The sequence below is a fragment of the Mercenaria mercenaria genome, unplaced genomic scaffold (genome assembly GCF_021730395.1).
Source record: "Mercenaria mercenaria strain notata unplaced genomic scaffold, MADL_Memer_1 contig_3108, whole genome shotgun sequence".
NCBI lineage: Eukaryota > Metazoa > Mollusca > Bivalvia > Venerida > Veneridae > Mercenaria > Mercenaria mercenaria.
The window spans coordinates 49593-75422 of NW_026461218.1; the positions used below are offsets into that span (position 1 = coordinate 49593).

The following is a 25830-nucleotide window of genomic DNA, read 5'->3' on the forward strand; positions in this document are numbered from 1 at the left end:
TGTAAAAGTTAAGCAGTATTGGAAATGATGGTTGTGAGGGTTCATTAAGTTCTTTTGTTTGTCAGGTGCCGATAACAGAGGTTGCACTGTAAAATGTGATATAATCTGAAAAATGACGAAAATCTTGTAAATTGATATCTATCTTGATGTTCACTAATCCTTTTGCTCTAATTCTAATTATTGTGTATCAAATAACTTTATCTGTCCAATATATCAGAGTAAAACAATGTTTATGGTTACAGAAAAAACTGTGTTGAAAATATGGAATTGAGATCAAAAGCAATTCCCACGACTGTGAATAACTGTGATAATACACTTTTGAGTTCCATGGAAGGACACAGTATTTCTTCACCAGTGTTAGTGCCCGGGACTTCTACACAAAGTGCACACTCTTCACCGTTTGCTGCCATGGGTACTATGACAGATGCGTTTCAAGTTCCTCAGAGAGGAGAGTTACCACGTGTCTTTAACCCCCCTTATTTCCAGGATGAACCGAAACCTAGGTTGCCAACATACGATGGTAAGACGAAGTTTGAAGCATTTATGATCCAGTTCCAGCTCATGGCTAGAAGGAGTAACTGGAACCACGGTAAACAGCTAGAGCAGTTGTGGTTTAGCTTGCGAGACGAGGCACTGATGTTTGCATCTGAGCTGCCTAATGCCATAGATGCAGATCTGGAGACCCTGATGTCAGCTCTGAAGCGTCGTTTTGGAGACCACACCCTGGAAGAAACAAGAAGAGCAAGATTAAATAGTATAAGGAGAGCACCGCGGGAAAATATACAAACTTATGCAATGCGAGTTGAAACCGATGTCGGGAGAGGGTATCCTGGAGCTTCAGCTGACCTGCTAAATGGATTAGCAATTGAACATATGTTAAGAGGATTAAAGGATAGAGAGTTGGCGGCCCATATCTATAAATTAAAACCTACTTCTGTGACTGAAGCAGCATCCATGATAGAACTATACGAGTCGTTTGACAATAATTCAGATATCAAGGTTAGATCTGCACAACTTGAAGAAAATAGAGAAGTTAACACTTTAAAAGCACAGGTAAGCAAACTCGAGTCTCAGGTGATGAATGAAAAAAGGAGGACTCAACGGCGAAAAAATCAATGCGAGAAATGTATGCAAGAAAATAACCCCTATGGATCTAGGTGTAACCATTGCTATAGGTGTGGAGGTAAGGGTCATTATCGTTATAATTGTCCAGTTGTGGCTACTGTAAAGGGAAGGGTTTCGTTTAAACTAGACTGGGTAGGGACTGACGACCAGGTCTCTGCCCAGACGGCAGAATGTAGGAGTCCAGGGGTTTTTGGGAGCTTATGGTCGGGCTCAATACCAAAGTTCCTGGATCTTCAAGGAATTTAACGGATGGTTTTTCTAGCTGTTTGGCGGAACAGCTTAATACAGGTGTCGACAAGAGTACAGATGGTTTGAATGCGCTGCGGGAGCGGCAGGGGCGAGATCACGGAAGGGATTCTACAGCTGTGAAGGTCACCGTGCCTATTAGGGTGCAAGGGGAAGAAATTAATGCTGTTGTTGACAGTGGGGCTGAGGTATCAGTCTTAAGTAAAAGTAAATGGATCTCGTTAAGGAAACGTAACGTGTGCTTAGAGTTGGGAAGCGATGTTAAAGCTTTGCGCTTTGCCAATGGAACGGGCGCAGATAGATCTCAAGTGGCTGTACTCAAAATCGATATTGGTGACCTCACATTTACATGGCCAGTTTATGTGGCGGACATCACAGATGATTTCTTGCTTGGTAGTGACATTCTGGACAAATATAATATTTCATTTAACACACGTAAAGGTCTAAAAGTAAATAAAAAGTGGATTCCATGTGAAACAGAGAGGAAAAGTGGACAAGTTGGGAGGGTTGTAGTAAGAAGGAGTTTCACTGTACCAGCATATTCAGAGATGATTGTTGGAGGAAAACCTGAAATACTGAGTACAGATGGAGCACAGTTTTCTATGGAAGAACCTACTTTTGAGGACAAAAGGGGCATGCTTGTTTCTAGAACGGTAATCTTAAACAAAACTACTGAAGTACCTGTCAGATTGATGAATTTTTCGGATGGACCTATCCGGCTGAAGAAAGGTTATCTTCTTGGTGAACTCCATCCAGTACAAGATATTACCAGTGTTCCTGGGTTAGAATGCTCCAAACCTGAAATGGAACCAGATGAATTTATATTAAGAAAAGTTTCCAAGGAGCAACAGGAGAAACATCCCTCTTATGTTATTCCTGATCATCTTCATGATCTTTTTGAAAGGTCATCTACTAAATTGGATGAAATACAAAAAGCAAAGCTGGCGAAAATTTTAAATGACAATGCTTCGGCATTTGCGAGACATAAGCTAGACCTAGGTACATGTAATGTTATTAAACATTGTATAGAAACTAAGGATGCTACACCTGTTAGGTTCCCGCTTAGAAGAACCCCTAGAGCATTTGAGGGCGAGGAGAAACAATATCTTCAGGATCAGATAGACGCAGGCATTATAAGACCATCAAAGTCAGCCTGGGCTGCTCCAGTAGTTCTTGTGAGAAAACCAGATAATACAGTCAGGTGGTGCTGTGATTACCGGGGACTTAAGGAAAGATAGTTCGTGATAGTTATCCTATTCCACGAGTGGACGACTGTCTAGATTGTTTAGGTTCAGCAAAAGTTTTTTCGGTAAGTATTGTATGCAAGGCTATTTTCAAATTGAAGTAGATGAGAAAGATAGACACAAGACTGCAATCTTGACAAAGTATGGCTTGTATGAATATTGCAAACTTCCTATGGGACTAGCAACTTTGGGCAGCACCTTCCAACGATGCATGGAATTAGTGATGCGAGGTTTACAGTGGGAAATTCTACTCATTTATTTAGATGACTTGATAATATTCAGTAAAGATATAAATAGTCATCTAGATCGTCTAAATATAGTTTTTGAAAGACTCAAGGAACCCGGTCTTAAGCTGAAGCCTTCAAAGTGCAAACTCCTCCAAGATTCAGCTATTTTCCTAGGACATATCGTTTCCGCAGAAGGAGTCAAACCCAATCCTAAATTGGTAGAAACTGTTAAAAACTGGCGTAAACCCGAGGACTGCAAGGCTTTAATGCAATTCAATGGACTAGTAAATTATTATAGGCGCTTTATTAAGGGCTTCAGTGATATAGCAGCACCATTAACAAAATTGTTACACAAAGGCATAACATTTAAATGGGATGACAAATGTCAGATCGCTTTTGAAACACTTAAGGATAAACTATGTAACGCACCGATACTAGCCTACCCCAGATCAGAAGGGAAATATATTCTAGATACCGACGCTTCTGACGTTGCTATTGCCGGAGTTCTTAGCCAAATTCAGGACGGACAGGAAAGGGTGATAGCCTATGCCTCAAAGAAATTAGACAAAGCACAAGTAAAGTATAGTGTCACAAGGCGTGAGTTGCTAGCAGCGGTGGTTTTCATGAGACAGTTCCGTCATTACTTACTCGGAGAAAAGTTTCAATTACGTGTTGACCATGCTTCTCTAAGATGGTTAGCTAGATTTAGGGACCCTACTGGACAGTTAGCTAGATTTCTTGAAGTGATGTCACAATATGATTATGAAATAATACACAGACCCGGTGCAAAACACCAAAATTCGGATTCTTTAAGCCGTAAAGATTTCCAACCTACCCGCTGTTCTCATGTTTTAAATAGTGAAAACTGTGTCGAATGCCAGACAGACTGGGAGGATTTTAAATACTGTGTTGACAATGTAAGAGACCTGGGAGAACCACCTCGCATATGCGCAGTGACGGGTGACGCCGCCCCTTCCTGTAGTAATCAGTCAAGACCTAACTATGGAAGCTCGGAAGTTAATTTGTTACCAAATTGGATGACCGCATACTCACCTAGAGAATTTGCTCAATTTCAGCGCGAGGATGATGACTTGTGTCAGGTTCACAACTGGTTAGATTCTGGTATCTCCCCAGAAAGAGATCAAGCGGCTGCTTATAGCCCCGCCCTTCGCAAATATTGGCTAAATCAGGAAAATATCTGCAAAGAAAATGGAGTACTGTATAAAAAAATCATTTAAAAATGTAGAACACAAAGTCTTGTTGGTCCCAAATATTCTTAGAAATGAGGTTTTGCTGTATTCGCATAGTAACCCTATAGCAGGGCATTTAGGAATTGCAAAAACAAAGGAAAAAATTAAACAGCATTTTTCATGGTTTAGTATGACAGAAGATATAGAACTGTTTGTGAAATCCTGTACAATATGTGGAAAATCTAAAGGGCCAGCTAGGAAACCACGAGCTCCACTCTCAAGTTATAGTGTTGGAAATGTGATGGACAGAGTAGCTTTAGATGTTATTGGACCACTGCGTACAACAAAGAATAAAAACCGATTTATTATAATTGTGATCGGTGAACATTTTACTAGATGGATGGACGCATTTCCAACAGCTTCCCAAACTGCTGAAACTTGTGCAAATGTTCTGGTAAATGAATTCATTGTGCGTTTTGGAACGCCGTTAGAGGTACATACAGATCAAGGACCTGCATTCGAATCAGCCCTCTTTAAGGCAGTGTGTAGTCTCCTAGATATTACGAAAAAAACGGAACCCCCCAAAACCACGCCCCAGGAAATGGATCATAGAAAGATTTTAACCGATCTTTAATTCAAATGTTAAGGTGCTATGCTGAGGAACAAAATGACTGGATGACAAAATACCTTATATTCTGGCAGCATACAGAAGCACGAAGCATCCGGCTACAGGGTTTACTCCAAATCTATTGATGTTAGGTCGAGAGGTGAATACGCCTGCAACGGTAATGTTTTCCCCTGCCTTCAGAAGAGGAACCAGAGAATGTACCATCTTTTGTGGTAAAACTGAAAGAAAAATTGTCAGATTCATACAAAATGGCTCGTGAATGTTTGAGGAATACTGCTGATACTCAGAAACGTAATTATGATACAAGACTTGTGGAAACTAAATATAATATTGGCGATTTAGTTTACAGATATCTGTCCCCAGGTAAAAAACTTGCACCCAGATGGGATGGACCTTATGTTGTGACAGAAATCATCACCCTTGTAACTTTCAGGATTAAAAACCAAAGAAAGAAATGGTTATACATCATAATTATCTGAAACAATTTACTTCCAGAGAAGTAGCACCGTGGTAGAAAATGTTAAATCACAATTGTAAAATGTTTCAGCTACTGACACAGTAAAACATGGACATGTATCTAATACTGTAATTTTAAGCCGCATTTTCAATGCGGGTATGATTTATTTATCTTCTATTTTGTTGTGCAAAATTGTATTTTGTATTACTTATGAAAACACTGAAATACAGCAAATAATCTAAAAAAAAAAAAAAAAAAAAAAAAAAAAAAAATATATATAATAAATATATATTTTGTTGGATATTATAAAACACTTACCACTGGATTACGCTGAGTGAATGAATGTACTAATTAATGGTTTCCAGCATGGAGACAACTTCCATATCTTTGGTGCTTCTGAAGAATAAAATGGCAAAATGTTTCATGGTTGTGTAAATTTCAGGAAACTGTAAATTAATTATTGTTCATTAATAAATTTATTGTAAGGTATGTTGTGGTTATATTTCGTATCAGCAATCCATATAAATATTGATGCAAATGTAAACATAGTTATACAGGGATGTTACTTGAAAACATGTTTTGAGTATAATACAGTGCATATTATGATAATATTTTTTTTATTTCCATGACAGCCGGGTTCATGTTATAACAGGTTTGCAATGCTTCTTTTTCTTTGTTAATATATACCGATATGTAAAATTTGCGTTTCATTAAAGGTACATTGTAGTAAAGTAGTAAAGATTGCATACCTGTATCTAGCACTAGCCTGGCTAAGTTGCACAAAAAAAAAAATATATATATATATATATAGCCACTAAAAGATGCTAAAAAAAAAAAAAAAAAAAAAAAAAAAAAAATGCAATGTGGAATATAGTTGTTTATTACTTTATCAATGTTTCAATATATTAGTTTGAATTTTGCATAGTGACTGGGTTTGTAAAATATATCGGTACGCCATTTATCCTATGACCAAGTTGGTCAGGGGAGTCATTGTTAGAGTGTGAAATAGAGATTTTTAGTGTACTAACACATATAATGGTGTATATCGTTTTGTTCTTTTTATTTTCGCAATGGCAAATATAGTTGTGAACTTCCAGTGTTTTGATACGTAATAAATTTTAGACACATTTAATGAAAGAAGTAAGAACCTTCACCCGAAATATGATGAAGTCTTAAGATAAGCCTATATTATTGTCGTTTTCAGGACGGTATTGCTGTAATTAATTTAAAAACACTGTTTGCTCGGGAATGAACCTGTTATTCAACGGTTACTGTCATTTGCTTTTCTAAAATATAATCTCTCTAAATTTGGAAAAATGATTCGGTTTAATTCAATATTATGGTTAAACTATTAAGCTGGGAAGGATAACGATTGTGCAGACTATCATATATAATATAAAATGTCTAAATACTTACATGTGTGGTGTCGGCAGGTTTGCTGAAAACCCGGGTCTCTTATTTTTCAGGCTGAGATGAAGTTCTTCAAATGTAAACTCTGCCCAAGAGTGTTGCTGACCAGCCAGCGGAAGCGCCACTTCTATGCAGCGCATTCCAAGTTGTATAGCTGTCAGTTTTGTGGTCTGGGGCATCACTCAGCTGGCGCTCTAAGGACCCACCTGGTCAAGAAAGAGGGCATGACGAGTAACTTTATGTTTAAGGTTCACTCCATTTCACTGGACTGGTCGTCCAAATTTTTTTGAGGTGCAGAATCAGAGTGCCACACCGCTTCCGCCGCCTGTACCGACCCAGTGCACACCACCGCCTCCACCTCCTGTGCAGGACCCCCGTGCCGTACCACCTTTAAGCCAGATATTCTAGAGATGGCACTCAGATACGAGATCGGTGACCTGGACTACTTTGACGACTTGCCGGAGTTTATGGCAGACGATGTTGTACCTGCCGGGCCTGTTGTGGAGGAAGAAGACCACAGGTGGATTCTTGCACAACAGCAACTCCATGAACAACGTAGGATCAATGATGTTTTAGCAGTAGACTTGGTCAAGGAGCGCGAGAAGGCTACCAATCTAGAGAGACGACTACATCAGAAGGAACGGGAAGACAAGTTTGATTGTATAGACTATGGCAGGGATTTTGAACGTCTGTGGGCGGAGAGGATGTGCAACTCCTCCTCTATCGTAGTTATCTAAAAAAAAAAAAAATTATATATATATAATAAACATATATATTCATGTTAAACAATATTAATGAACTCAAAATGGTTACATTACAGGGTTTTTTGTTTGTTTTCTTTTAACTGTAAATTTAGAAATTTTAAGTATTTAAACAGCTTTTTATTCTAGTCACTGATTATTGCGAGACGTAACGGTACAATTATTGTTCATTGTTTTGGGTATTTTTTCACATTTACACGTACTGCCAACCTATCATCTTTTATTGAAAGTCTTACTTATCAGGCCATTTACCTTTCTGCTAAGTGATTTTATCCAACTCTTCATAAATTATCCATATTTTGAGATTTATTTAACATTCCTGTTTGTGCAATCTGCAACTGCCATGTGTCTTTTCAAAACGAGACTCGATTACGGAAGTTCTCGAAGTTTTACGAACCGTTATTATTAGATAAATGTTGTTTTTTTGTATTTTTCAAAATTTCACGTTTTCTTTAGCAAAGAACATTATTGTATCTGTAAAACATTGTTAAAATTTAGATAAATGTAAAAAGGAATGTACAGTTATAAGGTCAAATATTGTAAAAGATCGATATGTACAGTGCGTTCCAAAAGTTGTGTCATGCTGATTTTTTTTTAGTATGTGGTACAAGGTCGGAGTCGAATCTCTTTTAAAGTTACTTACTCCTTTCTTTTCGGGGACGAAAAGTTTAGAAAACGGGGGGTAGTGTTATATATTTTGACATTCGACACCCGATCCTTGATACATTGTAACAGTTTCTATTGTGTGTGTATGATTTATACATCTGAATTCACGATACAGAGTACTGCAACTCCCATTTTTTTAAAGTTATATAAATCACAACTAATTACCATGAGGTAGAATTGTCCTGTGTGCTTGCATCGTTATACGCACATGCTTCAATTACGGAAACGAACGATTTGCCGTCCCGAGTTTAATTACGTTTGCTCGGAGACCCGAAGAAATGTCCGCGGCCCGTATATGTTTTGTGGCCAATTTCTATCGGTTGCGTACGATATTATTTAAATTGCATAATGTTGATAGTAATCTTTGAATATTTAGCAACATATCGGGATGAATTGCATCTGTTATTTTGTTATATAGTTAAAAATAGTCTAAATTGCCGACGTTAGCTCCTCCCATTTTACTGTTCGGCTACCTCCGTAATGTGCGTGACGTCATAATTTTAGGCCCGGGTGAAATTAAATAACGCTGGGAGATCATCGTGAACACTCATACAGAGTAGATGTGTTTTTGGGGGGTCCGTCTTTTAAGGTTATGGGGTGGGAACGGGGTGTATATTTTTATAGGAGGGAATAATGATAATTTAGGAACTATAATGTAACACATTAATAATAATTATTTTGTCGTTTGAGGATTTTTTGGAGTGTAATCCTTGGTACAATTTCGGACTTCAACCAAGTTTATTTTATTGGTCTTCGGTACGGACTAAAATGCACGCCGCTATATTTATTTTTGTGGGCATTGTTTGGGTGTCATTTTGGGATGGGATTAATTTGTTTTGTTTGTATTTGAGGCTCCTATTTTTATCATTTGAGGTAGATTGAAGGCGAGTTGACGCAGTCAATCTGATATAGGAATAAAATAATGACAATACATTTAATTAGTTCTAAGGCGAGATCGCCATTGAACTTTATAGGACAGTTCTTTATGCATTTAACAAGTCGGAGGCAAGGGACTGCCATCGACCTTTTATAGGATCTAGAACTTAAGTAACAATTAAATCTATATCGAAGGCGGGTTGTCGCCGTCGGTTAACGATGTTATGTTTCTGACATAGAGCTCAATCTTTAAGTAATTAGTAGGATTTTACTAGATTAAATAAAATACCATAAGGAGCCTCACTCTAATTGTTATATTCTTTTTCAGGAATTGAATTATTGTGTTTGGGTTTTTGTGCTATGGGATGGGTAGTTTTTATGTAGGATGTTAGGCAGGAGTTTGGCGAAGTTGGGAAGTGGTAGATTGGATTTCTCGTTTAGTCATTATCTAAATTCATGGGGATTTAACGTCATATTCACTTCGCCTTGCTCCTCGTATCATTGATTACGCAACAAGTTAAATTAATACTCTATATTTATTGCATACATAATTGAGCACATAAAAACAAACAGTGTGTTAATATTGTTATATTCATACATCTATCATTAATAACAATAGTTAAACTTGAGATCGGATTCTTACTTCTTTCTAGTGTTTTATAGCTTCCCCCGACCCCACCCCACCCCCCTTCCCGACTTGCAATTAATGTTTTCGCTCCAGTGTTTGGAAGGAATTAGCCAGCGAGACTAAAAATCTTTTATCTACGTTAAATTTAGTATTCATGCACCCTGGCTGATTTGTTCCAACCCGTCCTCTCTTGTATATTAAGTCAGTCATGAGGCAGACCATGCAGGTGCGTAGCTCCTGCGATGAGGGCAGCGTGCCACCAACCAGTATGGTGTGGTTGTCATGTTACTCTTGTTATGTATTAGGACCCTAGGACGAATTCATCCCCACTAAACATTGGTACTACGGGTTACTATGGGTTTGCCCCACCCCATACGCATTCGGTGTACTTTATCCTCATGACTCGCAGAATTTAGCGCCATGTTCGCAGATATCATGTATGTATGGCTTAATATATCCTTGACATTGGGTAGCCATTTAAACCACTTTTCCATTTCCCCTTTTCTACCGTGATTGTAGATCACTGTTATGGCTCCCGGTGTCGGGTCGTGTGTCCGACGGAACGACCCTGGAACCTTATGTTTCATTAACCCTTAATTATTAACATTGCAAAACGATCAATTATACGCCTTCACTGGGGTTTTCCTGACAATTATGTGACAGTCTCCAGTTATGGGATGTATATATATCTCCAGGCGGTCCCCGGGTACGGGGTGGTGTCAGAATTCCTGTCAAGGTTATTGCCCTTTTTTATTTGTTATTATGCTATGTTGGGCCTGGATAATATTTCCTTAAAACTTGGTACGTTTTTACACCATGATTGGTGGTACCTAGTTGTATCCCTTTGCAGATGTGGTAATACGTGGAGGTCACGAAACTAGTATTTGGCCGTTTTACAGAATATGACCTATTATCTTATAATAAAGCTCGTCCAAGCGGGTAAGTTGTCATTAAAATAAAATCGCAAACTATGTACTAATAACCACATACGAAATGCAACATTTGTGTTACCGTGGGCAGTCCAGTTTTCACATTTAAGCAATGCGGATCTTCAGTTATCTTCCTGTCTATGGGATAACTTTTAGAGGAGTGATTGTCCTTATACGTGAAAATTATGTCATAATTCTTATGTGTACTTAATAACAACAATATAAGTTTAGTTCTCGAGCACTTTTCCTGTCATAAGAGGATTTAACTTTTTGTCTTTTGTTGCAAACTGGCCAATTCTACAACGAAATCGTTGTTCTTGCTTAGATATAAAAACACGGTACAGTTGTCAGGCTTTCGTAACCTTTAAAAGTTATATAAGCTATTATTGGAGACAGAAATAAGGAATAATTGACAACTGAACTGAAAGATGTACTAAATGTCTTTTGGAATTTTGTTTACAGATGCGGACACTCTGGATACTGAAATACATATGGCTTTTGTCAAGATTTCTAGTGGAAGGTAAAAACTAAGCTATTGCAATTACTGATTCTTATCCTACCTTCATGCAAAATGCAAAATAAAGGCAAAATTCAAGGGGTGTGATAACTTTTGCTATATCAGGTCAGTGACTAACTGAAGCGTTTTTATTCAGGATTTCAACTTACTGCACATGAATCTAGAAAATAGTGCATATGGAATGGAATGAACGTTTGTCTTTTTGTTTCTGTCAAAGGTCGTTATGGCGTGTATACATTTAAGTCACGCCTAACGTTTGCTTGGTGAGAATGGGTATCCGACTTGTAACTTTGGATAAATCTTCATTTGGCAGCAAATTAAAATTATTAATTCCTGTTCAGCAGAACAGAGAGCATGGGTACAAAACCAACGGTTAGCATTTCCCCACTTTTATTTGATTACATTTGGAATTTTAAAGACCTATTTCAATGCAGTATGTGTCTAATTTGGAGGGCGTATTAATTTCCATGCAAGGCAGACACAGATCTAGTTGGTGGTAAGTTTTGTATTTTAATCAAAGACGATTTTAAATCAAAAGGTGGGATGAATAGAACATTAGGTTACCCTCTTATAAATTTGATTTTGTGAAGTTCGTGTATGAACAATTAAATTCTTGGCTAGAACCTCGACTTTTATATTTAATTCGACTCTAAATAAATTTAAATAGAAAGTAACCTAGTATTCTCTATATAATTTTATTCACTTCTTTATTCAAAGATGGTTAAACAGGTTTTAACTATGTAATGGATATTTTTGAAACTTTAACATCTGCCCATTTAAACTTATTTACTTTAGTGTGCCTTTACATGTGAGTTTTTACTGGATTAATTTTAGTTGATCTTACTAATCTGGTTGTTCAACCAAATAAGAGTTAATTTAGCATGATCACGACTTGATGAAAATATCTTGCCTACAGAATGATATAATATAAAAGTTATAATCATATTTTATCTGTAAGAGATTTACATTGAACGTTATATATCTAGCCGAGTCATTAGAAATGCACGTTTGTAAAATCATTATTAGCTCCTTTTTCTTATCAAGACAAATATCTGAATTTCGAAGATACAAGCAATTCTGAAACTTAAAATGGTACTTAAATGTGATTGGTCACCTTTGAAGAATTTTATATTGTCGTTTCTCACAGAGGTCAGAAAATACACTTATACAATAATCTTATATTACCGTTTCTCACAGAGGTCAGAAAGTACACTAATACAATAATTTTAAAAGTAGTTACAGAATTATAAAAGTATTGGTCCACTGAAGTAATCAGGCACTGATCATCTGACTACGAATTCGGTCATTAGCATTGCGGTGTAAGATTTCATTTCTTTACACGATAGCTATTAAAATCTAAATAACTTTATATTCAACTCAGTTTTTAGGCATTTGTGTAGATTCGAAAATAATTATTTTTAAACATATGTATAACATCACGCTCAAATGAAAGTGTGATACCATATTCCGAGCTGCATTTTGTCTTCGCTACCATTGCGTGAACATTCCAAGCTATATTGTACCATATATAATGCTTAATACACATAAAAATAATAGGAATGTCTGAAGTTTGAAGTCTAAAATATGAAGTCTGAAGTGTGAAATCTGAAGTTTTAAGTGTAAAGTTTGAAGTCTAAAGTGTGAAGGTTGAAGTGTGAAGTCTGAAGTTGAAAGTCTCAAGTTTAAAGTGTGAAGTTTAAAGTTTGAAGTGTGAAGTCTTTTTCGGGCTTTTTTCTATTTTTTAAATAACCTGGCGTTACCGACATAATCATGAATCATAATAGTTATGGCTGAGTTACTTTTGACTCCAGAGGCATAGTTTAAAGCCCTGCTCCCGTCCTACCTTTTAACCTTGAATTGTCACTGAAAAAGCATGAAAATCCTGACTATGAACTGTGCCGCCTGTCAAAATAGAGTCTATTTTATATAAAATTCTATTTGAAATTCTGTGGTTTTGCGTGCTTAAGTGTGGCACGTGGCCGTTAACTGTTACCTATTGTAATCATGGGTTGCATACACACAAAAGAATTTGAATAGCAGCGGAGCAGGGCTTTAAATGAATATAGGAGAGTATAATATACCGTAAGAGAAGATGATATTAAAAATGTCTTTTTATAAGTCCGTTTAAAAGTACTGTCCCTTGGATGAGATCAATTTTAATCCAGTCGCATAATTTGAATACCTATTGTGCAAGAGGACCGCTAGTAAATGTCACGCACCATATATCTAATCTATAGGCCTTTTTGTTTTACACATGAAGATTTTTAAACATATCTTTTCTTTCGTTTACCATGGCAACCGCATTTCTGCATTGAATGGAATAGTTTTAGCAATTTTCAAGTGCGCTATCCATGTATGAGATTGTTTAAAATAGTTTTCTCAAGAAGATTATCTTTCGAATATCAACAAGTGATATAATCTAAAGTCAGAACGTCGTTTATTTCCCCAGAACATATAGATGTACACAATCAATAATACTAAAAAGCTCAAATAAAAAATGGTGAGCACATATATGCCAATACACAATTTTTCATCATTATAAGTAGATGATGTCCAATCACATGATGTTTAAGCTATTAACTGTGAAGTGTGCAGTATGAAGTCAGAAGTCTGATTTGTGATGAATGAAGTTTGAAGGGTGAAGTTTGAAGTGTGAAGTTTGAAGACGTAAGTTTGAGGTGTGAAGTCACCATCGGTCTTTCGTAATATTGCCATGGCTTAACGTCCTACGGTATGAATGGGTGCCAGTATAATATGAAATCGTTTTTTTTTTTTTTCAATTGGCATTTTTACACAATATTGTAAGTTCTCATGTAATTCTTATTCATGTTAAATTATAACGGTGAAAAAGGACATTCTATCATCCTTTATAAAATCATGTTTCAAACCTTACTGTTATTTTAGGTGCGGTAGTGGATAAAAACTGTGAAGAAAACTGTAATTGCTGTGCTGATAGCACGTGTCATCAATACCAAGGCTTTTGGAACGGTTGCAAAAACGGTTGCATTGATGGACACAGAGGGGCTAGATGTTATGAGCTTTGTAATCACAACTGTACAAAATGCGAAGACAGGAGTAATTCATTTTGTGATGAATGCTATGACGGCTTCTACCTAGGACCAAATAAAGATTGTACATCAAAATGTCCAACAAACTGTAAAGCGTGTACCTCTAACTTATTGTGTACTGTTTGTAACGACGGTTATTATAACAAAGATGGGTCGACAACATGTCCGCACGCTTTTTGTCCAGAGAATTGTAACTGCAGTGGTAGGACATGTACAACATGTAAACACGGTTTCTACGACACAGGCAATAACTGTAGTAAAGAATGTCCGTCTAACTGTATGACCTGTTCCTCCCAGGAAAAATGCAATGATTGTAAAAATGGATTTTATAACGGGTATGAATTTGACAATAATGTTAAACAGTTGTTCAATAATTGCACATTAAGATGCAGAGATAGTTGCATAGAATGTCAATCATACGACAACTGCTTGCAATGCTCTAAAGGAAAATATGGCCCTAATTGTCAGAATAATTGCTCCATCGGTTGCATAGATCAAAAATGCCATATTGCGTCTGGTAATTGTTCTTGCTCGTTAAACTTTGATGGTGGCAAATGTACGGATTGTGTTAACGGAAAATATGGAACCTTTTGTAACGAGTTATGTCCAGAACACTGCAAAAACGCTATGTGTAACAAAACATCAGGATATTGTAGTGAAGGTTGTATCACTAACACAATAACTGGCGCAAAGTGTAATACCTGTATAGTTGGGATGCACGGTACACTTTGTGACAAAATGTGTCCTACACACTGCAAAGCTAATGCGTGTAACCGAACAACTGGATTCTGTTCTGGGGGTTGTCAAGGCAACTTTACAGGTCCAATGTGTGACACCTGTATACAAGGAAAGTATGGAGTAGCATGTGACCAAGATTGTTCATTAAAATGTGAAAATGCTTTATGTGAGAAAGAGACTGGAAAGTGCCTCAGCTGTGCCGGCAATTTTGATGGGGACTACTGTGAAAACTGTCAACCTGGCTTCCACGGGCAGAATTGTTATGATAATTGTTCTACTCACTGCTACAATACCACATGTGGTATCGGTACGGGTGTTTGTGATTATGGTTGTGCAGATAGCTATTCGGGTGACATGTGTTGTGTGCCCAGCGGCAACTGTGTCAAGTGCGCTTCGAACACTGAGTGCAAAGAATGTAAATCTGGTTATTTCGGTCATTTGTGTGACAACTCTTGCCCTATTAAATGCCTTGATTCCTGTAACATCTCTACAGGCGTTTGTCGCGATTGCATTATAAATTATTTTGGACCCATCTGCAACAGAACGTGTTCTGAAAACTGCATTGCTTCAAGCAGCGGAGACACAGGTGATTGTGCGTCAAATGACGGAAGATGCACCTATGGTTGTAAAATTGGTTTCTATGGCATTACGTGTGACGACACATGCAGCGACCTTTGTATTGACAATATTTGTCAACAGGATGGCGGCATTTGTAAAAAAGGATGTGGTGGTTCAAGCGGCGACCCAGTTTGTGTTCTTGATTCAAGTAAGTCACTTTCGTAGTTTCTGTAGAAGCAATTGTCCAAGTACACGATATGATATCGTATCTTAGAATTATAACTTTAAATGATATTTGTACCAAACCACAGTGTTTATTATTGTCAGTCATTTAACACAAAAGATATGTACATGTAGGTGTTAATACCTGGCTTATGCTATTTAAGTATGAATTACAGAGAAAACAAAAAACATATTTTTGTAAGCTTTTTGTTAAACTCTCGTCTAGTTCGAGTTAAGTTAATTTTTACGACATATTTATTAAAAGAGTAACTAAAATATAATTTATTCAAGTTAGACATAAAGACAAAAAAAAACAAGGAAGAATACCCGACAGGGAAAGCCACGTTCTAAAAACACAAGTGTTGGGACTTTGTCTTCATCATTCCCGTTTTACAATATGTTGCACACTTTTAACTGTGATTAGCGACCACCTGACAATAGAGACCGTTTTCAACATTACCAAGGGACGGTCTCTACAAACAATTTTGACGGTATTTGTATCTGACATAACAAATTTTAAAATTGAGGTAAATTTATATGAAAAACAAAATGCTTCAGTTTCTTGTAAATAAAGTATAAGTTACCTTAAGAACAGTAGTTTGCACATTCTTAAGATGCTTTTTGAAACATATCTGTTTTAATGTCTTAAATGTTAAAACAAAACACTTGCCCTATGCTTCCAAACAAACGTATATCAAAAGAGGATATTGCATCAGTATATTTCATACTGAATGTATTATACGAGTTTATTAAAATAATAAAATATGAGGCTCTGTCGAGCATTTTATCAAGTTTTCACCGAGTTTAATAAATTCAATGTGGAAAGACACGAATGTAATATTCATTTATCACATGTAAGCTTTTCATGCTGACATGTCATTTTTTCTTTGTTATTTACCTATTGTAGACCTAGTAAAGTCGACCAACGTCTCCTTTACTTAAAACGACGTCAACGTCAAAGCTTTATTACACTAGTGTTATTCCGGTTTTATGGAATGACTTTATTTCACTTCCACGACATCAAACTTGTGATAAAAGAAAATATATAAACAGTTTACAAATATATAATACTGTCAAACCTGTGTTAAAGGCAACCTATGAACAGAGACCACCTGGCTTTAAAGACCACATATTTTGTGTCCCATTTTTAACATTTACAGTGCATATTAACCTTTGAATGAAGACCACTTGTCAATAAAGACCACATTTTGGCTCTCCCAAGGGTGGTCTTTATAGACAGATTTGACTGTAAATAGATTGTGTAATTATAAAGCAATAGATTCGGAACTGAGATTACTTTGTGACAAATATTGTGTGTAGGAGAATCCATGAGTAGTTGTGGATGCGTTTAGGGACCTGTGCATTATTTTTATCGAATCCATTGTCATGAATGGTAATTCTAACTTAACTATTTATGTAATTTTGTATTGTTTCAAAAACGAAATAACCATCCTTTGTTTGGAAGAGGTCGATATTTGTAAATTACTGAAATCATTTTGGAGGTCTATGATACTTATTAGACCTGTCCTACTTCTATTTTTTTCCGATACAATAGAAGCATGAGAAATTCGTGCATTTGTTCTGATTTTTCGGAATTTTTTATAATAAACTGTTAAACAGGTCATTGCATCTAGCTGAATGTTAAAACGGGCCTATTTGATATACGTGTTCTTGAGACGTCTTCCGTCTAAGTGAAGAATGCTTCGTGAAACTGGTTTATTTATCTAACAGAAATAAGAACGATAAAAGATACAATCGCAAAATCTACAAACACCATCAATTTTGTCCAGTTCATTATTAACCCAATGACACTTTTCGGTACAATATCAGTTGAACGGTTTGTCTGCAAAATAATTACCCTACATAGTTGAACATGTTCTAAAGACAGCAAGGTTAGTGGAGACTGATGGGAGATTTGTTGGATTCTACTAATGTCAACGATTTTTGCGAATACCGTTAAATTGCCAAATGTCGTTAATTCATATCATATTAGTGCTGCATATTTTCATTGTTACATAGTAATATTATATCGTACAAAAGTTGTGTCGGTATTATGACGTTTATATGACATTCTTCATTTGTTAGATTCTATAACGTCTATTAACTGTACCTAAACAAGTAACTGCCAACCTTTTCTATTCTCGCATACCAGAGGTCTACCAAGTCTCCCCGGATGAACCTCTGATGGATGCGAATGACCTTTCTATGAGAATCGGAGGTAGATGACGAACGAAATTAAAGTGTAGTTCTAGGCCTAAATTCTCTGTAACATGGTAGTTAAACAATTCGACTAGCATACATAAGTAGTGGACCATTTTATTTCATCTTATTAAAGTTGAACTTTTTGCATACAGTTAATAACTTGTTTATGTCTTTAATAACTTGTTTAATAACTTGTTTATGTCTTTAATAACTTGTTTATGTCTCTAAAAGACGACTTTAGTTATTTTCAAATATTGAAATGTTGCCGAGATTAACACTTCCAATTTTTACCACCCGTGTGCCTTTTAAAGGGACATCTCCAACAATTTGATTTTTTAAATTAGTTGAACAATCATACCCCGGTAAATGTTATCATAAAAAGCGTTTAGACAAAAGTATTTGTATGAGTTTCAGGCAGTAATAAATGTAGTAAAACACTAGTTAAGTATGTCAAATGTAGATTAACGCTGTTTACTTCCTTTTTTTTACCCAGTAAAGGTTTGAAATAAATACAAATAAATTTGCTTGGTCATGTATATAAAGTCGTCTTTTACTTTAATATTTTTGTAGTTGTGCTGTTGTTTAATCAGTTAGACGAGTGCTTTAAGACAATTCATTATTACCTTTGAAATAGGAAGCTCTATATAAACGCCAAACATTTCTACCACTAATACTTATGTTAAAATCTATAAAACCCTGTTATCATTTCATAAACAATGTCGATAGAAATTGACATTTGGCAAATCCACTTGGTATCAGTTACAAATCTTGTAATTTCTAACATGTACTTCGGGCACTTTTTCACGTGTTAAAGTGATGTTTCATCCATATGATGTAAAGTTTGATTATGAATTCAGTTTATCGTGATTTGGAAATTTCACAAGATTGCAAGTATGATAAAGTTGTTAGTTTTAATCGTACATGCAGAATATGTCTTCTCAAAACATTTTTTCCTAATATTTTACTTATTCGTATACATATGTGCCATGTTTGAGTATATGATACATGTTTATCGAAGAAAGAAGTTGAATATTGAGATTTTGATATAATTATATTAAGTGTATATGGATGCAGTATATATGTCACTGCATTTTAACACAATAGTTTCATCATTAACGAAATGAATAAAATATGAAATAGAAATAACAATCTTAAAGTTACAAAAAAAAAAAATAACCAAAAAAAAAGAGTAAGAATCTGCAAAACGTAAGTTCGCTTGCGACATTTCATTTTACCTGCAAATAGTGAAACATTATTAATTTCGCTTCAGAGTCGCTTTAACATTTCATTTCTTTTTTCAGGCTTAATGCTTTTATTAGTAATGCTGTTGTAATCAGTATATACGCACATTTATCGAGTTTCACCTACATTGTATATCAATTAAATTCACTATAAAGATTACAGTACTAATGATATTCTTAACAACCCTGTTAGCGCGGTAGGCTTAGCGAAGTGTAAAGAGTTCGAGCCTCGGGTTCGGTGTATAACAAACGTTTTGTAAATCAATTGTGCATTCTTATATCATCTGTTGCGTTGTGAAAAAGAATTACCGGTTACTATATAGAGTGACGTCAGTAAAACAGTTAAAATTCCATGAAATATATCTTAAAAACTCAAACGCTGTAATAAATAAGTAAAACCCCAGTCACACATACGGCGCAGAGAGCTACGTCTAGCCACGGATAGAAACGTAGTAACCCGTATCGATCCGTACTTGAGCCGTACGGATTGATACGGATTACTACTTTAAGGTACGGCTCAGGTACGGATCGATACGGATCGATACGGACTACTACGTTTCTATCCGTGGCCAGACGTAGTTATCCACGCCGTATGTGTGACTGGGGTATAACACAATGATTACAAAGATGGCTTAAAATCTCAGAACGAAACCAAACAAAATGATAACAGACGGTTTGGTTTTGTCTGTTCTTTAGTGGACATTTGATTAAATATTTATATTTACTTGCTTGCTGTTAATATGTCTTTCATATGACTGTTTAGTTAAAAACATCCCCAACTTACTATTGCTCAAGCATTTTCTATCTAAATAGTCATACTTTTGATAACAATATGACATTTTACTTGCTTTAAAATAAAAATGCATTTAATTAAAATACAATTTAATTTATTTATGCACTTTGAACAAAAACGATCTTACAGGAAAACGGTTAAACAATCGACCTGTCTTGAAAATCATGTTAAATATATAAAAAAAAAATGTTCATCGTGGCTTTCTAAGTACCTAACCAAATGTGTAACGTGTTTCCTTTTAACAAAGGACATTTTTCTTTTATCTTGACACCAGATGTTTTAACAACATATATTGTACATGTATAAAATGTCGTTATATTTGTACGCGTACCTAATCAAAACAAATATTTGATATGCAGTTTCATTGGGTACCAGCTCAAATATTTTCCATTTTGTGTAAGAACAAGATCAACAGTCGTTCTTAATGAATGCGTATTTATCTGCAAAATGAAAGTCAATTCCTATACGTAAGATACATAAAATGATCGAAGTAACAGGTAACGAGATGTTGAGTTTCATAGTGTTGTCGTTTTTGTCAACAAGGAAATTCGAATCGAAACAAAGCTGAGTCGTCTAGAATAGAATATATTATGCACGTGGAGCAAATTTGAACGGCTGATTAATAAGTGAAAAACATGCAGAAAATAAAACGCATTTAATGTAAACGATATACGTTAACTTTATGCGCAAATTTTCAAATGTAGTAAAACATGTTTATCAGATTTAGTAGTAATTTAAACCTAAACGATATATATTTTTTTACCATTACCGCTGTCATGTAATCGAATCTGCAAGGTTAGTGTAAACTATAATATGAAATTTGACACACAAAAGGAAGTAATTGAAAAATTAAACCACAACTTTTTCATGCAACGTTCATTGTACTCGAATTTAATGTTTCCGTGCCATTGGGTCTATATAAAATCACCTTGCCACGTCTGTCCAAGATAATTAAAACAATTAATTATTTTACCCAATTAAAGATGACAGTAAGTTAAACATGTTAAACATGTTAAACAATACTACGGCTGGAAAAAAATAACTTCTCAAATTGATTACTTTACTACTTCAAAATCCACAGGAAAGAATTTACGTATATCAAACATGGTTTGGGGATATCTGTAAAGATAGATAAATCGAAATACATCAGAAACATATACATGAACATGAACGTAAATAACGTTGTCTGTATTCATTTTTATATATTCAAAAATTTATCCAAAACGAACAAATATTACAGAAGCCTTAAAGGCATGAGTTACGCACAGTGATTGCTCTAATGTTTTCATATGTGCAACTACAGTTGGTGGTGCTGAGTTGGTTGCATTGACCTGACTACTCTGCAGCACAAACCATGCCATGAATAATCTTTGAGTTAAAATTCTATTTTACGTTGATGTCATTGAATAAAAATTTGAAACTTCGCAATGTTTAAAATATTTTTAATATTAATACTATTTTGAAATATTTTAAAGTTTCTTGCAAACATCATTAGAAATGGATTTTGAATGATTTTTTATGTGTGTTATTATGGACATTTTTTTTATATTACATAGGACCGGTTTCATCTTTGTCTTTGTAGGTCAAACGTCTTCTACTTCACCCTCTATTGGTCCTATCGCGGGAGGTGTTTCAGGTGCTGCTGTGGCTGTTATAATTGGAATTGTATTTGCAATATTCTTCGTCAAACGAAGGTAAGTTCTGAGAACACTTTAACATTTGTTTGAATTTGGTTTTAAAAGCGTCTTGTTGGTATTGATCATCACTAAATTCCAAATTTCTTCAGGGTAGTCGGAGTGTGTAATGTAAGTTTAAATGTAAAACGTTTCTAAGGATTTCTCAAATGAGCTTCGCCATGAGAAAAAAAAACAGCATAGTGCGTTAGCAACCCGCATGTATCCAGCCTGCGCATCCGCGCAGTTATTTGAGCCGCGCCATGAGATAACCAACAGAAGGCGTTTGCGCATCCGCACAGTCTGGCCAGGATCCATGCTGTTCGCTAACAGTTTCTCTAATTGCAATAGACTTTGAAAGCGAACAGCATTGATCCTGGCCAGACTGCACGGATGCTCAAACGCACTATGTTGGTTTTCTCATGCCACGCCTAAAATGATTCATCTGTTTTATTGCTATAAATCTTAACATCAATATATTACAGTCCATTTTAAGATCTGCATAAGCTGATAAATTTAAGCTACCATTAGATAATTATTGCTGCAAATGTCCTGTTTTGAAAATTGAAATATTTGTTTATGCTTAGGCGCACAGGGAAACCTTCAGAACAGCAGAGCGACGGTGCTAGGACAGAACATGCAAGAGAAGGACCTGTATACGAAAATTTTCGTGGTATGTAACATAAGAGGCAAAATCTTATAAATAACACTTACAGGTTATGCGCTTCGTTTATCAAGGAATTTGCAAAAGTACCGGAGCGGAAATATTGCTTTTTTTTTTTTTTTTTTTTTTTTTTTTGAGCGCAGTAAGCACATATTTCGACGTATAACTATTAACTATCTGTTTATTACACACTTGTTTACACTTACACAAAATATACATTTGTTCCTAAGACACTGACAAATGAAACAAGGATCAACGGTTTTTAGCCGTGTATCGCGAAGACATTAAAGAGATGGTATACTGAATTCAACGTGTTTGGAGCTACCTTAATGTGTATAAATGCGTAGTTTGTTTAGTTTAAAGGAAGATATGCACGATGTTCTACATTCGAGCATAAACCTGTTTTAAATATTTACTGAATTAATATCCGCGAAGTTTTATTTAAGTAAGAGTCGAAATATCTTTTCTACGTAAATTCCACAATCTTTTTAAGAGTTAATTGTATGACTTGTACAATATCTTGATATAAAGGCAAGCAATACACACAGTTTAAATATTTATTCAATGAAATAAAACAAGAAATTAACAGCCTAATTATTTATTTTATTACATAATAATGATGAATTTTAAACTTTATGTATACGTACTATACTACCTATGTGGAAGAGGAAGGAAAGTTGTGGTTTGAAATCTGTTCAAGATTGACTCGGCATGCTTTAATTTTTTTACTTATTCATTCTGGTATACAGAAACACAATTACTTGAAGATGATGTAGAGCGAAATAGTACTGAAATACGTAACGACACAAGCACCGCAGTAGATGTTAATGAAGTAGAAATAGACAGACGGTCTAATGATGCTGCTAGCAGTCCGAGTGACGCGTATTACAACTTCGTACCAAACAGACATCGGGTGAAAGTAAACGACCTGTTTTCGTATGTCATGGAGCACGTAGACTCATTCGCAAGCGAGTTCGGGGTAACTGAGAGTTTTGTACTTCTCTTTAATATAATAATGTCACAACTGTACTAAAAATATAGTATAAGAGGCATGAAATTTACTTCTCGCTAAAGGTTCACCTTGAAATATCTAGGCATGAGAGTATTCTTCTTTATATGATTAATCGAAGTATTTAATTAGCTATAGTAGTCTATCAAAATGTTAAGAAAACGCCTACACTGCGATTGCAATGTTTAAATAAACGTATTTAACCGTCAGATATATTTCACTTATTGAAATGTATTCGTGTGTTTTGAATAAAAAGAGAAGCCTATAGAAATAATTTATATTTGCACAGGTTATTTCTATAATATAAGCAATAGTAAAAAACGACGGTGTAAGTTTCAACATTAATGTAGTGTAATTTAGCGTCGCTCACGCATTGTGATTCGATATAAGATTACTTATAAACGTCTAGTATTTCAGTCGTACAAAAGCTTATACACATGTGTTTTCAAAACTTCCTTGTCTTAAAATGTTTGAGATAAAAACTTTCATCAGTTTTAAAATCACGAGTTTATATCAAATGCAACGGGAATGAGGTTGGTGGTCTCTAGTTTGGCAAATTCAGGTCTTGATACGTTTCCTGCAAATTTGAGCAAGTACTAATAATCATTTTATATAAAAAGGTATAAATATCGGAGTCAAATTGCATTTATTTGTTTTCTTTGCACCGTTTTAGAATCTTGCAAAAGATTTGGATTTGACACAACATTGCACTTTTGCGAAGAAGCCCGAAAACCTGCCTCTTAATAGGTATAATGGCATATATCCGTGTAAGTAATAATAATATTACTAGTACAAATAATAATATAATAATACAATTGATAAAGAATAAAGATGAATTTGATTAAACCTTGTTCAGTATTAAACCTAAATAGGGATTATGCGTTTTACTTGAGTGAGAGAAAGAGAACAGCTTAAAAAAAACACGATAAAAAAGTAAAGTAAGCAAATATGAAGACTGTGAAACACGTTCTATCATCTTTATATACTGTCAGAGTCTGCACTATCGAAATGCGAAGTTAGCCATTTCTGCTATGTTCTTACGTGTTGATATTGAAACACGATTGACGGCCGACATCTTACATCTATGATTATAATTATAAATGTAAGTTATATAAAGTGTACGAAAAACTGACTCACACTCTCTTTATTTCAGACGATCATTCTAGAGTTACAATATCTGATCAGCCGGGATTCTTTATAAATGCTTGTTACATCGATGTAAGTATAATATACAAGCTACATGCTGTGTGCTACGCAATGTAAACGATTTATATTCTATGAATTATGATTTTGTGTCAGTCATTAGCTCCTCTAATTGAATTATTATTTTGTGTCAGTCATTAGCTCCTCTACTCGGAGAATGGTGGGGGGGGGGGGGGGGGGGGGGCTATTCTACTCGCCCCGGCGTTGGCGTGAGCTTTCTTGGTTAAAGTTTTTCGGCAACCTTTGTTTTTCTGTCACATCTTTGTTACTATTTCTTATATCTTACTGTAAGTTCACATAAACATTGTACATCATACAAACAAAGTATATGCAGGGGCTGGGCCCATTATACCCACGGTCAAGGTCACCAAGGTGTTATACTTAGGTTATTTTTAAGGTTAAAGTTTTTCGGCAACCTTTGTGTTCTTGTCACATCTTTGTTGCTATTGCTTATATCTTACTGTAAGTTCACATAAACATTGTCCAGCATACAAACAAAGTATATGCAGGGGATGGGCCCATTATACCCAAGGTCAAGGTCATCAAGATGTTATACTTAGGTTATTTTTAAGGTTAAACTTTTTTAGCAACCTTTGTTTTTCTGTCATATCTTTGTTACTATTGCTTATATCTTACTGTAAGTTCACATAAACATTGTCCAGCATACACACAAAGTATGTACAGGGGCTGGGCCCATTATACTCAAGGTCAAGGTCACAGAACTGTTATACTTTGAATAATTTTCATGTTAAAAGTTTTTGAATGCTTTGTTTATAGCCATATGTTTGGTTTAAAAGATAATAATTTGAAATTAAAAATATTTCTTTATAATGTGTGTTACAATCCCCATAACTCTTATTGTATTTTGACAGAATTATGCCCCTTTCATACTTAAATTTTTTTTGGCAATCCGCTTTCTTGATGTTACTTTAGTACAATATAAGATAAAAAAACTTGAAACTTGAAATGTATCTTTATCATCATCATCCGCATGAGTGGTAACAATGCCCATGATTTGTATTTTTGACCAAATTATGCCCATTTCATACTTAATGTTTTTGACAATTTTCGTTTTATGAACATAACTTTGATACTATATAAGGTTATGATTTGAAACTCAAAATATTTTTTACCATTATCATCTGCATGTGTGGTAACAATCCCAATAACTGTAGTTTGTGTTCTTGGCAGAATTATGCCCCTTGGTGTATCTTCCTTTTAAAGCAGAGTTCTCTTATTTAGACATTTGTTCATTTTACTGTCAAATCGCCGAATAGTGGAGCACGCTGCGGGCTGTCTTACAGACAGCTCTTGTTTGGACTGGTGATGAGTTTCGTAGCTAAAACGTTTGCTTCTCTTGCAGTATCGGAGATACACATTAACACTATGCTTTATTTCTGTAGTAAAACCTTTCCATTTTGTGCTTGAAAATGGTCATAAGAATAATGTTAGACTGAAATAAACCTTTACTTTTAAGGGCTACAACAACAGAAAGAAAGCGTATATTGCCTCCCTAGGTAAATGTTATATCTATCTTCTACATTGAAACATGAAT

The 25830-nt window shown here is 35.3% G+C and overlaps 1 protein-coding gene across 1 annotated transcript in view; it reads left to right on the plus strand.

The window, feature by feature from the left end:
• Positions 1-25792, plus strand: part of LOC128552740 (multiple epidermal growth factor-like domains protein 10) — a gene marked incomplete at its 3' end in the record, with an annotated part of 43023 nt that extends 17231 nt beyond the window's left edge. The window contains exons 3-10 of the mRNA XM_053533796.1: positions 10850-10907; positions 13809-15476; positions 21309-21420; positions 21987-22072; positions 22813-23042; positions 23746-23839; positions 24226-24290; positions 25753-25792. Coding sequence (XP_053389771.1) covers positions 10850-10907; positions 13809-15476; positions 21309-21420; positions 21987-22072; positions 22813-23042; positions 23746-23839; positions 24226-24290; positions 25753-25792 — 2353 coding nt within the window. The remainder of the gene's footprint in view (positions 1-10849; positions 10908-13808; positions 15477-21308; positions 21421-21986; positions 22073-22812; positions 23043-23745; positions 23840-24225; positions 24291-25752) is intronic.
• Between the last annotated feature and the right edge of the window lie 38 nt (positions 25793-25830).